The 13,164-nt window shown below is 39.7% G+C and overlaps 1 protein-coding gene across 1 annotated transcript in view; it reads right to left on the reverse strand.

Moving 5' to 3' along the window:
* Positions 1-9,171, reverse strand: part of LOC112140578 (NLR family CARD domain-containing protein 3-like) — a 16,339-nt gene extending 7,168 nt beyond the window's left edge. The window contains exon 1 of the mRNA XM_024263565.1: positions 8,719-9,171. Within this exon, the coding sequence (XP_024119333.1) occupies positions 8,719-9,171 (453 nt within the window). The remainder of the gene's footprint in view (positions 1-8,718) is intronic.
* Positions 9,172-13,164: the final 3,993 nt, after the last annotated feature.

Consider the following 13,164-nt stretch of genomic DNA (forward strand, 5'->3'; position numbering starts at 1 on the left):
CTATGAAAAAAAACGCGACTTATAGTCCGGAAAATACGGTAACTACTTGTGAAATTCCCATTAAACAGAATAAAATTCCTTGGTTGACTCCTGAAATATTGCAGCTCCTAAAACAGAAGGCCTCCTCCCTATAAAATTACAGGTTACTAAAAACACCCGAGGCTCGACGTGTCTTTACGCAGTTACGGAACATATGCAATTCTAAATTGAGTAAAGCCAAACAGTCTGAGCTCTGTTATTTATTTAAATAGGATGCAAGCATGTTTACTGCTGAGGAGGAGAAATGAAAAGAACTGAGTTTGTTTAATAAAATTTGGTGATTAACTGTGTCAAAAGCTTTGCAAAAATCTATGAATATGACTACTGTTACATGGCCTTTGTTTAAAGATGCACGAATCTGCTCTGTTAAAAGCAACAGTGCTGTCCGGGTTGAATGAGAAGGACGAAAGCCATGCTGGAAGTCACTAAGCAGATGATTGTTTTTAAGATACATGATTAGTTGTTTATGTAATATTTTTTCCAGTAATTTGGAAAATATTGGAAGAATTGCGATTGGGCAGTAGTTGGAAACAACAGTGGGGTCGCCAGACTTGAAGACAGGGTGGATAAGGGCTGTTTTCCACATGGCAGGAAATACAGATTGTCTAATACACAGGTTTACTAAATGATGAGTAAGTGGTAGAAAAGTGCTGGCGTGCATTTTCAGAAAAGACATGTTCAAGTTATTTACATCAGGGGTATGAGAGACATTCAGTGAACACAAAATGTTATGTAAGTCAGCTTGTGAAATTTCAGAAAAGAAAAATTGTTCAAAGGCAGGTGATGCTAACGGGAGAAATTTTGGAGCAGAGAAACTGGAAGACAGTTCATGTACAGATGCAACAAAATACTCATTAAAAGAATGAGCAATTTTCTCACTATCGGTAAGGAGAATGCCATTCGTTGAGATTTGAAAATTCTGTGAATTTTTAATTTTGTTTTCACCCGTTATCGATTTGATTGCTTGCCATAAAGTTTTAGGGTTTGAGGCAGCATTGTTAATTTGATTTTTGTAGTAAAGCTGTAAAAATTGGCTCGGCAACATCACCGATGCTGGAGTGTGACATGGGCGTTCCACAAGGCAGCATTCTGGGTCCTTTACTTTTTGTTTTGTACATAAACCAACTGCCTACTGTTCTTAAATTTTCCAGCTCGCTCCTATATGCTGATGACACTACTATTTTCCTGTCTGGTCCAAACACTGACATGATTAATGACGGACTCAAAGCAGATCTGCAGCATTTACATGACTGGCTATATGAAAATCATCTGACACTCAACCCTAAGAAAACTGAATGTATGTACTTTTATTCATCACGCAGACAGTTATCTCTTGCCACCCACATCACCTTTTCTGGCCACAAAATCTCAGTTGTCTCTAACTATAAGTACTTAGGTGTTACTCTCGATTCTCACCTTACCTTTACTAACCATGTCCAAAACCTAACTAGAAAACTGAAGCAAAAGCTATATGTCTACAGCAAAATCAGACCCTATCTATCTCTTTCAGTCTCCAATACCTACCTTCATGCAATCATTATGTCTTCTGTTTCATATTGTCTACCTGTTTGGTCACTCACAACAAATGAACTTCTACATTCAATAGCAAGACTTTACAACAGAGCCTACAAGATTCACCACAAGCTCCCCGGATGGACTCACCACTGCATAGCACTCTCACATTCCAATGCTCTAACATTACAAGACTTCTCATTAAACCATGGACTCAGACTGTATCACCACATTTTAAGTGGACAAACTGCTGCAGCACTTAGGGCAATGACCCCAAAACTCAGGTCTGAAAATTCCACCAGATCCTGCACAAATGGACTTCTGCCTTTACCTGCTTTTAAAAACTCTTACGGACAGAAATCCTTCTTTTATGTTTTTACTAAAGCTTGGAACAACCTCCCCCAAGACATCAGGGCAGCAACCACAAAAATTCAGTTAAAAAAGAAATGTGCAAATCACATAAAAGACATTTACATCTGTAATCACTGATGTGGCTGTTGACCCCCCTTCATGTAAAATCTCTGTTTTGTCTTTGAGTGTGTTATTGTTGCTGTCTGTCTTGTTGCGTATACTGTATGGTGTTTTTATGTTCTGCAGAGCAGGAACCTGCTGAAAACCAGTTTTGAACTGAGTCAGGCCTGATTGTTTTAATCTTTACCTGTTTAATAAATATGATTGATTGATTGAGATGAAATAATTTGCAGATGCATGGGAAATAAAGCTCACTTATTCCAGTCCCGGTTTTCCCTCTTCAAACGGAATGGCAGAACGAGCCATTAAGACTGTCAAACATGCACTTAAGAAAGCAATCCAGACCGGCACCGATCCACATCTAGTGCTGTTATCACTGAGAAACACCCCAGTTACTGGATTAAACTTGTCCCCCGCACAAATGTTGATGGGAAGAGTCCTACGCAGCACACTGCCATGTACTAGCAATGTGTTGAAACAGTCAACTCAGAGAAACATCCCAGACAAAGTGAGAGAGATGCAAACAAAACAAAAGTTACACTTTGACCAGCATGCAAGATCACTACCAGTTCTATCTCCTGGTGACACTGTGAATATACAAACACAACGCGGTTGGGAGCCAGCTGTCATCATTCATCAAAGAGAGGAACCACGCTCCTACACCGTGCAAACAGCATCAGGTGATACTCTCAGGAGGAACAGAAGACATCTGAGGAAAATACACCCAAGTCTGTTCAAGGACACAACCCTGAACTTGGACCCAGATGGACTGTCTTCTCAAAATCCTGAACCAGTTGAGCCACCAGCATGTGATTCCCCGCAGGAATCCTTTTCTGAAGATATGGATAACACTGGATTTTACCACACACGCAGTGGTCGGGCAGTAAGACGTCCTGCCAGATAGAGAGACTAACTAAGGTGACAGTTTATGTTTACAATGTCATTGTGTTTGTTTATTTGCATCTGAAAGAAAAACAGTTTGTTTTGACATATTTTAAGAAATGTTACATATTGGTATGTTTATATTCAGAGTAGTGGATTAAGATGTACATTACTTTCATGTAAAATTATTTGCAACCTGAATGGGCCTTGCTATGATGCTACATACATAAAGATGTTTAATATTCGTTTTTTTTAAGGTACATTTACGTTCAACTAACTGTTCAAAATATAATAACCAATATGTCTTGGAAAAGAGGGATGTGATGTATTGTTATACCACCGCCAGGCAAATGAGGGCGAAGCTGCCATATAAGTTCTTGTAGAGTCAGACCATAGACTGTATATAAAATGTTGTTTTTACAGTCTATGAGTCAGACATTAAAGCGGTGACTGTTGCTACATGAATAGAGCTGAGTCCCTGTTGTCTGTCCTTATAAAGAGTTCACCAGACCGCAACCCACGTTAAGGCAACACAGAGCAGTTCAGCAAAACATAAAGCTACAACAATTAATACATTTATTAAGCTTACTACCAGTTTACTAATATGATCTTTGTAGACAATGGTCTGAGTCAATATTCTCACTAACACCATCAGGTATTTGCAAGACACCTATAATGCTAATAAATATTTTACTAGCATTTAACACATTAATTCTTGCTAATCTGTTAACAAAGTTTTTTAAGGATTCTTATTAAGCTTATTAACACATAAGTCAGTGTGAGACATCTATAATGATATTAAATGTCTTACGAGAACTGTACACATTAATAAGGTTTACTAATCTGTTAACAAGTTTTGTTAATGATTCTTATTAAGTTTGTTAACACTTATTAACAATTTGTTCCACATATAAGATGGTAATAAACGTAACGATAAGCATGATATTAACACACTAATAATGCTTGTAAATGTGTTAACTTAGGAATTTAATAAGCCTTATTAGTCTTATTACACCAATAAATGTCTTACTAACACCTTATAAGAATGTTAATAATGCTTATTAATGTGTTAAGAAAGATTGTTAAGGAATCTTTTTATAAAGTGTTACCGATGCAGTTGGTCCACAGGTTGTCAAACTGATAAATATTTCATTTTCAACTGGTGCAGTGCCCAATTCTCTCAAACAGGCAGCATTAAGTCCAGTATTAAAGATGCCCATTTTGGATCCACTGGAGCCAAGTAGTTATCGGCCAATATCAAAATTGCCATTATTAGCAAAGATTATGGAGAAAGTTGTTGCAGGTCAGTTGACACTTTTTGTGAATACATATGGTATTTTAGATCAGTTTCAGTCTGGGTTCCGAAAACTACATTCTACCGAGACTGCCCTCTTAAAAATCTCTAATGACATTCTGATGGTCGCAGACTCAGGTCAATACACAGTTTTGGTTTTGTTGGATCTGTCCTCAGCCTTTGACACAGTCGACCATAAGACATTATTATGTATTATTATGTCTACTACAAGAAAATTTTGGAATATCTGGGACTGTACTTTCATGGTTTGCTTCTTACCTTTCCCACAGAACAACTATCATGTATGCAAATGGTTTAATATCTGAAGTCGCCCACTTGTTGCATGGTGTCCCCCAGGGCTCAGTTCTTGGTCCAATCCTATTTCTTTTGTATATCAACCCTCTTGGAAAAAATATTAGTAGTTTTAAAAATGTGTCTTACCATTTATACACTGATGACCTCCAACTGTACTGCTCTTTTAGTGAGTCTGAGTTTCATAAGTTAGATGACTTATTACTTTGCCTCTCATGCATCAAAGACTGGCTAAGTCTCAATTATCTTCAACTAAATGAAAAGAAAACAGAAACCCTGATAATTGCCCCCGAACATCAAGTCACCTCTATTAAACATCACTTAGGCTCCTCGGCTCCTCCTGCAAACCTACCCTCAGAAACCTCGGAGTAATGTTTGACCAGTCTTTGTCCTTCAATAATCATTCAAAACATTTGGTCAAAAACTGTTTTTACCACCTGAGAAATATTTCTAAGCTGGGAAAATGGTAACCAAGGCTGACCTGGAGACTGTGGTCCATACTTTTATTTCATCTCGTTTATACCATTGTAATTCCCTTTTTACTTGTTTTAATTAGTCCACAGTACATCGCCTTCAGCTGGTGCAAAATGCAGCTGCTAGGCTTTTAACTGGATGCAGCAGAAGGGCTCATATTTCCCCTGTTTTATCTTTTTTACATTGGCTACCTGTTAGTTTTAGAAATAATTTTAAAATCTTAGTTTTGATTTTTAGAGCTCTTAATGGGCAGGCACCTGGTTATATTTCCCAGGTACTTGTACCGTATGTCGCTAGCCGCTCCCTGCGATCCTCAGCTTTGAACCTTCTTAGATTCCCAAAGACTCGTTATAAAACTCGAGGTGACCTCTCTTTTCAAGCAGTAGCCCCAAGACTGTGGAACGCCCTGTCCTTATCACTCCGCCTGACTGACAATGTCGAGGCTTTTAAGAAACAGCTGAAAACTCTGATTTTTAAAAGAGCTTTTAGTTAATTTGTACTGTATTATGTTTTTTTTATTGTTTTAATCTGTTGTATTTTTCTTTCATTGTTTTACTGTGTAAAGCACTTTGTGATTTTATCTGTGAAAGGTGCTCTATAAATAAAATTTACTTACTTACTTACTTACTATCTTGAGGAGCTCATGCCGGCTGTAGATGTTGTTCGCCCAGCAAAAAGTGCTCCAAACGAGTAACATTCCATACCAAAACAGTGAAATAAAACACTAAAAAGGAGAACTTTGAGCCGCTGCGTCCATGCGCGCTGCCATCATGATCATGATCCCTCAAGTTTCTCTTTATAGATGTCATAATCAAGCTGTAGTTTAGATTTTCTCCATGTGCGTTCAGATTTCCGACATTCTCTTTTTCCGTTCTTTATCAGAATGGAATTTCTCCATGGAGATTTTTTCCTACCAGAGATCACCGTCACCTTACTAGGAGCAATACTATCCATGCTATTTGACATGTTGGAATTCAATCAATCAATCAAATTTTATTTATAAAAAAGCGCTTCTCATACTTTGCGCAGCTCGAAGCGCTTTACATTAAAAACAAAAACATATACAAAAAGAAAACCTTCCTGGTTGAGCTGAAGGAAGTTCTCTGCCATCCATGACTTTATATCTAAAATACAATTTAAAAGAGTATTTAAAGGTTCAAGGTCATCAGGAGACACGGCGATGTAAAGTTGAGTATCATCAGCATAGCTGTGAAAGTCAACGCCGTGTCTCCTGATGACATCCCCAAGAGGCAACATGTACAAGTTAAAAAGAATGGGACCTAAAATCGACCCTTGGGGAACCCCACAACTTATTTCATGGATTCCTGAGGAGCATGTATCCATACTTACATAAAAGTGTCGGTCTGTAAGGTAAGAATAAAACCACTTAAGGACATTTCCAGAGAGGCCCACTAGACTCCTAAGTCTATCCAATAAAATCTGGTGATCTACTGTTTCAAAGGCGGCACTAAGATCCAGCAGCACCAGAACAGAAAGTTTCTGTGAGTCTAAATTAATTCTAAGATCATTAACGATCTTTAAAAGAGCCGTCTCTGTACTGTGGTTCATTCTAAAACCAGACTGATATTTTTCTAAAATATTTTTGTGATTTAAAAACTCATGAAGTTGAGTAGCGACACTTTTTTTGATAATTTTAATTAAAAACGGTAAGTTGGATACAGGTCTGTAGTTATCCAAAATATTTGGATCTAAACTGCTCTTCTTCAGAAGGGGCCTCACCACTGCTGTTTTACAGGCAGAGGGGAAGACACCCGTCTGAAGAGAGCAGTTTACTATGTTTAAAAGCTCTGACTCAAAGAATCCATAAAAAGTTTTAAAAAGTGAAGTGGGAATGGGATCTAAAAGGCAGGTTTTGGTGTTTACTTGGGATAAAACTCGACCAAGCATTTCCACATCAACCAGGACAAAACTCCCCAGTGTTTCCTCAGGTAAAACCAATGCTGGTGATCTGTTAGAACCAGAGTATTGCACAGATGAAATGTTAGTTCTTATAGCATTGACTTTACCCATGAAGTGGTCTGCGAAGTCCTCACATGCAGCATTAGATGACGGCATGGAGGACTTATTAAAATCTTTATTTATTAAAATATCTATTGTTTTAAAAATAAATTTTGGATTATTTTTATTTTCTGTAATAATGTTTGAAAAGTAAAGAGTTCTGGCCTTTTTAACTGAGTTATTGTACATTTTGAGTTGTTCCTTTAAAATTTCTAGATGAATTATTAATTTAGACTTCCTGTATCTCCTCTCTGCTCTTCTGCACTTCTGTTTCAGACACCTTATGTCATCAGTCTTCCATGGTGTTTTAGAAGTGGTTCTTAATGTTTTTGTCTTTACTGAAGCCACTGCATCTAAGGAAGACTGCAGTCTGTTATTAAAATCATCAACCATAAAATCACAGGATGCAGATACAGTCTGAGCAGGAGTTTGGTTAAAATTATTAATAAAACTTGCAGCCACTTCAGGAGTTATATACCGTTTCCTCACAGTTCTCACTGAGGCTTCCTGCTGGATTTCACTGGTGAAATCTGTTGTGAGTGGCCTGTGTGACATGTTGTTTAAAATCCATGCTGCTAAGAAGATTTAAAAACTCACAAGCATAGACATCCTCATTTTTATAAACATGTAAATAAAAATCACCAGTAATTAAAATCCTGTTGTACCTAATGTGAAGAGATGATAAAAATTCAGGGAATTCTTCAATAAAACAGGAAGGAGGGTTTGGTGGTCTATACACTGTGACAGCTAAAACAGGTGGGGCACCAAAGAGAAAAGCATGATGCTCAAACGAAGAGTATTTGTCAAATACAATATTTTCAGACATTATTGTTTCGTGAGCTATCAATGCTGTGCCACCACCTTTCTTACCTCCCCTGATTGAAAATAAAAAGTTAAAATTAGGTGGAGAAGCCTCAGTGAGAATAGCTGGAGCATCAGTGCCAAGCCAGGTTTCAGTTAAAAACAGACAAGTTAAATCATAGTCTAAAATAAGGTCATTGATGATAAAAGACTTGCTTAAAAGTGATCTGACATTAAAAAGAGCCATTTTCGTTGTTGTGGGTAAAATCTGACGTGAGCATGAGATGGGTTTAGTGACTGGTGTTGTGTGAATTGGACGGAGACATCTGACGTGCGAGGCACTTGGGAAAGAATTGAAGAGATTGGAACATCTATTGGTGATATGAACTGGTATGTGATGCTGAGTGGCAGAGAATGATGGATCAGGGGTGTGGATGTCCTGGTTCGACCGTCAGCTTATGGTTTGGAAAGAACGGAGGGTGAGATCAATGTTAAAGCTAAGAAGACGGGAACCATTATTGTTGGGGTGTAAACCGTCTGCTTTGAAGAGATATGGTCTATTGTAGAATATTGTGAAGTTATCGATGTATGGAATGCTCATGGAATGACAATATGATTTTAACCAGATGTGAAGCTGACGCGTGAGAACATGATGTCTCCGTAACGGGGTGCAGGAAGTGGTCCAGATATGATACAGTTTATGTTTAAATCTTGGATGTTGTGAATGAGGTTAATAAAGTCCACTTTCAGAGTCTCAGATTGGTCAGTTTAAGGTTGTTGGTGCCTGCATGTATAATAAATGTCTCAGCAGAGAGGTATTTAACAGTGAGTTGGTGGGCAGAGTTATTAATGTCATTGATGGCTGATCCTAAGAATGAAAGTGTTTGGCACCTGGCAACATGGACAAGCCGGACAACGGAATCTCCCACGATGAGCAGCTGCACAGGTCCGGTTCTCCCCGATCTCTCTGGGTGACGAGCAGCAGCCTCCGCGGGCTCAGGTGGAGGGATGAGAGCTCCAGAGAGATGTTTCCCGGCAGGCAGTGATCCAATACAAAGATCCGCTTTTGGCATGGGATCCGCTGAAGCTGGTGAGCGGGAGAGTGCGGCGCGCGATCCCCGGGACAGCTCGCCCGAGCGTCGGGCCACGGCCTCGCAAAGCAGACGGTGGCGGCGTTTTCCTCTCGCGGCGGACACCGAAGAAACAGCGGAGGCCCCCGGCGGAGGCGCCGTGACTCCAGGAAGAAGCGCGTCCCGATCAGGCTCCACCAAGGCGGGCTCCGAAGCAGCAGCAGACGCCGTTGGATCCGGACAGGAGGAAGCGGGACCCGTCGCTCCGCAGAGACCCGCGGCAGAGCTGGATGTCATGGTAGGAACTCCACCCGATGTCGGTCCCGGTGGGCCTGCTCACGTCGCTGACGCCGCAATGACGCCTTCAGCCAGCGGGGCAAAGCAGTTAGAAAGCGCTAGGTTTTCCGAGCTGGCAGTCTCAGGTTTAGATCCACAGTTCCTCTGGCCACAACGTGTCACTTCAGCCCATGATTGTCTCGGCGTGGAGGAAAGGGCTGGAGCCCTGGGTCCAGTGTCGGTCTGGTCATCATGGAGGTCCTGTGGACTCCTGGCTTCAACTGCGGAGCTGGTGTCGGTGGTGCTTGGAGCCGCGACTGTCCGCTCCCATCATTTGTTATCACGGCCACATATTTGAACAACATTGCTGTGGTAGCGGTGGAATTAGCCTCAGCGGGAAGTTCTCCGAACCACGGCAGCGTCTGTGACATTGAACGATTTGACAGCTGCAGGTGTTGAATATACTTGGATTGTGAAGCTGAAACTGAGAGAATTTTCTCTATGAAGTTTTGTTTTTCCTTGAGCTCCAGTCTCAGCTTTTGGACAGTGGCTTGAAGTTGGCGGTGTCCTGAGTTGCAGTTCTCACACATGGGAGTGCAGGAAACTCCGAGCGGTACAGTGTCAGCGTCAGCCATCTTGGAGTAGATAACAAATTAGCCAAAAACGTTGCTAAACTATTAGCTAAACTTGTTAAAGCTACCGCGACCCCGAAAGGGACAGAGCGGTCAAGAAGATGGATGGATGGATGGATGTTAAAGCTATTAACAAGTGCGTTGACTGAATTCCCTGAGACTGGAGGAGTCAGAGAGAAAATCTAGTTGGACATCTCGCTAGTATTTTCAGTTATATACCGTTTTGTGATCTCCTCCCTCAAAACATTTGTGTGTACTGGAATTGTGCTCTCACAGAAAACACAGCAGTGATCAGACAGACCTAAATCACATACAGTAACCTTAGAGATGTTCAGACCTTTGGAAATCAATAAATCAAGAATATTCCCTCTGTTGTGTGTGGGCTCTGTTACATGTTGAGTCAACCCAAAATTGTCCAGAGTGTTTATCAGGTCCTTAGTCCCTTTGTTCTCAAGATTTCCATAATGGATCTTAAAATCAAGACAAATTATAGACAGCAGTTTACTAAACTCAAGGTTAAATTCTGCACAGTATCCAGTATCTAGTCTCCAGTTTTCTGAAGAACAAAGTTCAGTTTGGTGTTGAGTTTGGTATTTTCTGTCAAGTGGAGGATGAAACGTTGGATCACTTAGTTAACTCCACAGTTTTCTTGGTAGTTTTGAGGAAACATCAGGAGACGGATCAGTCAGAAACTCAACATTTTCCTGTTTCAACATTTCAGACGGAATATTCATCCAGAGAACCTGGATGTGTCTTTGTTATTCTTTGGTCAAAATGCCTCATTCCTGCAGTAAATAGAGACAATAAAACCTCATTTTGATACTTTTAGAATTGAGTTTGAAATTATATTCAAGTTTGGAAAACTAACATGTTCATCTCACAGCAAATGTCTCCTTTAGCACTTTTTTTAAAAACAGTTTTTTTCAGGATTCATCTTTGTTCCTTCTTATACTTTTTAACATTCTCATTCCAGATCAGTTACAGATGAACAGATTTACAATGACAGATTTGACTTTGCTTCTAGTTTCCTGGATTCTGGAACAGCTCTTTCCTTCCTCTTGTCCAGATTGATTGTTATACACAGCGAGTCACCAAACAGAACATTGATTACTGTTTCTCTTTCTATAGATAGACCCACAGACTAATTACAAAATTCTGTATTTTGTTTTTGTACATAAACCTGAAAAACCTTTAAAAAATGAGTCACTTTGAAGATGGAACACTAGCTTGAAAACTTTGTCTTTCAAAGTTATCAAGCTTAACACTAGTTTTCTAAAAACAAGAACTGAAACAGAACTTAAGTCATTCATCTGAAAACTATTGATCATCTGAACTATTATCCAGACTCATTAAACTCTGACAAACACTTACTGTTTCACTCCTGGACTGATGGACTTGAAGTCAAGATTAAAACCCTTTGACTCATCACTCCTGGAGGACACACAGCTGGATCCAGATCCAGATCCAAATTTCTGTCGGATTCTGATAAAAAAATATTAGTTTTATTAAAAACTCATTTCTTCTGTGATGGAGGTTCATCAGATTATCTTCCATGTTAAACTAATGAACTCAGATCATGAACAGACTGATCTGCAGTGAGACAGTCTGTTCAAACGCCTCCTAGTGACAACTATGTGATACTGCATGCAGTTACTGTCTGTAATCATTTATCTACAATGACAACAGAATCTCTGGTCAAATAGTTTCTAATTCAAACAATCAGTGATGGTTAAAGTTCATTTGAATCTGTCAAATCCTCCATTTCTCTCAAACTCAAAGGAACTCATTTGAAGATGATTCAATGTTTCTAGTCTCCAGTTTTCTGAAGAACAAAGTTCAGTTTGGCGTTGAGTTTGGTATTTTCTGTCAAGTGGAGGATGAAACGTTGGATCACTTAGTTAACTCCACAGTTTTCTTGGTAGTTTTGAGGAAACATCAGGAGACGGATCAGTCAGAAACTCAACATTTTCCTGTTTCAACATTTCAGACGGAATATTCATCCAGAGAACCTGGATGTGTCTTTGTTATTCTTTGGTCAAAATGTCTCATTCCTGCAGTAAATGGAGACGATAAAACCTCATTTTTATACTTTTAGAATTGAGTTTAAATTATAAGGGCGGCCGTGGTGCAGTGGTAGGGCGGTCGACTCCTGATCAGAAGTGAGCGGGTTCGATTCCCGCCTTGCCCGTCCATGTGTCGAAGTGTCCTTGGGCAAGACACTGAACCCCGAATTGCCTCTGGTGGGAGGTTGGCGCCAGTGTTCGGCAGCGGAGCCACCACCAGTGTGTGAATGTGTGTGTGAATGGGTGAATGGGTCTGTGACTGTGAAGCGCTTTGGGCCCTCGAAGGAGGGTAGAAAGCGCTATACAAGTATACGCCATTTACCATTTACCATATTAAAGTTTGGAGAATAATGTAGTAAACTAACATGCTCATCTCACGGTAAATGTATCCTTTAGCATTTTTTTCGAAATTCATCTTTTTTCCTTATACTTTTTTAACATTCTCATTCCAGATCAGTTACAGATGAACAGATTTACAATGACAGATTTGACTTTGCTTCTAGTTTCCTGGATTCTGGAACAGCTCTTTCCTTCCTCTTGTCCAGATTGATTGTTATACACAGCGAGTCACCAAACAGAACATTGATTACTGTTTCTCTTTCTATAGATAGACCCACAGAGTGATTACAAGACTAATTATTTTGTTTTTGTACATAAACCTGAAAAGCCTTTAAAACATGAGCCACTTTGAAGATGGAACACTAGCTTGAAAACTTTCTCTTTCAAAGTTATCAAGCTTAACACTAGTTTTCTAAAAACAAGAACTGAAACAGAACTTAAGTCATTCATCTGAATACTATTGATCATCTGAACTATTATCCAGACTCCTTTAACTCTGATAAACACTTACTGTTTCACTCCTGGACTGATGGACTTGAAGTCAAGATTAAAGTCCTTTGACTCATCACTCCTGAAGGACACACAGCTGGATCCAGATCCATATTCAAATCTCTGTCGGATTCTGATAAAAAAATATTTGTTTTATTAAAACTCATTTCTTCTGTTTTAGACGTTCATCAGATTATCCTCCATGTTGAATTATTGAACTAAGATCATGAACAGACTGATCTGCAGTGAGACAGTCTTTTAAAATGCCTCCTAGTGACAACTACGTGACACTGCAGGGAGTTCTTTTAGTTTAATCCATAAATGTTTTTGGCAAACACTTACCGTTCCACTCTTGAACGACTGTTTTGGTTTTTAGTCAAATATTCCTCTGAGCCGTCACTCTCAGAGGACCCCCAGGTGGATCCAACTCCAGGTCCAGGTTGGTTCCTATGAAGAATGGTTTTCGGTGTGAGGTCTGAGCTCTGACATGG

Source organism: Oryzias melastigma, unplaced genomic scaffold, assembly GCF_002922805.2.
Source record: "Oryzias melastigma strain HK-1 unplaced genomic scaffold, ASM292280v2 sc00383, whole genome shotgun sequence".
Classification (NCBI taxonomy): Eukaryota; Metazoa; Chordata; class Actinopteri; order Beloniformes; family Adrianichthyidae; genus Oryzias; species Oryzias melastigma.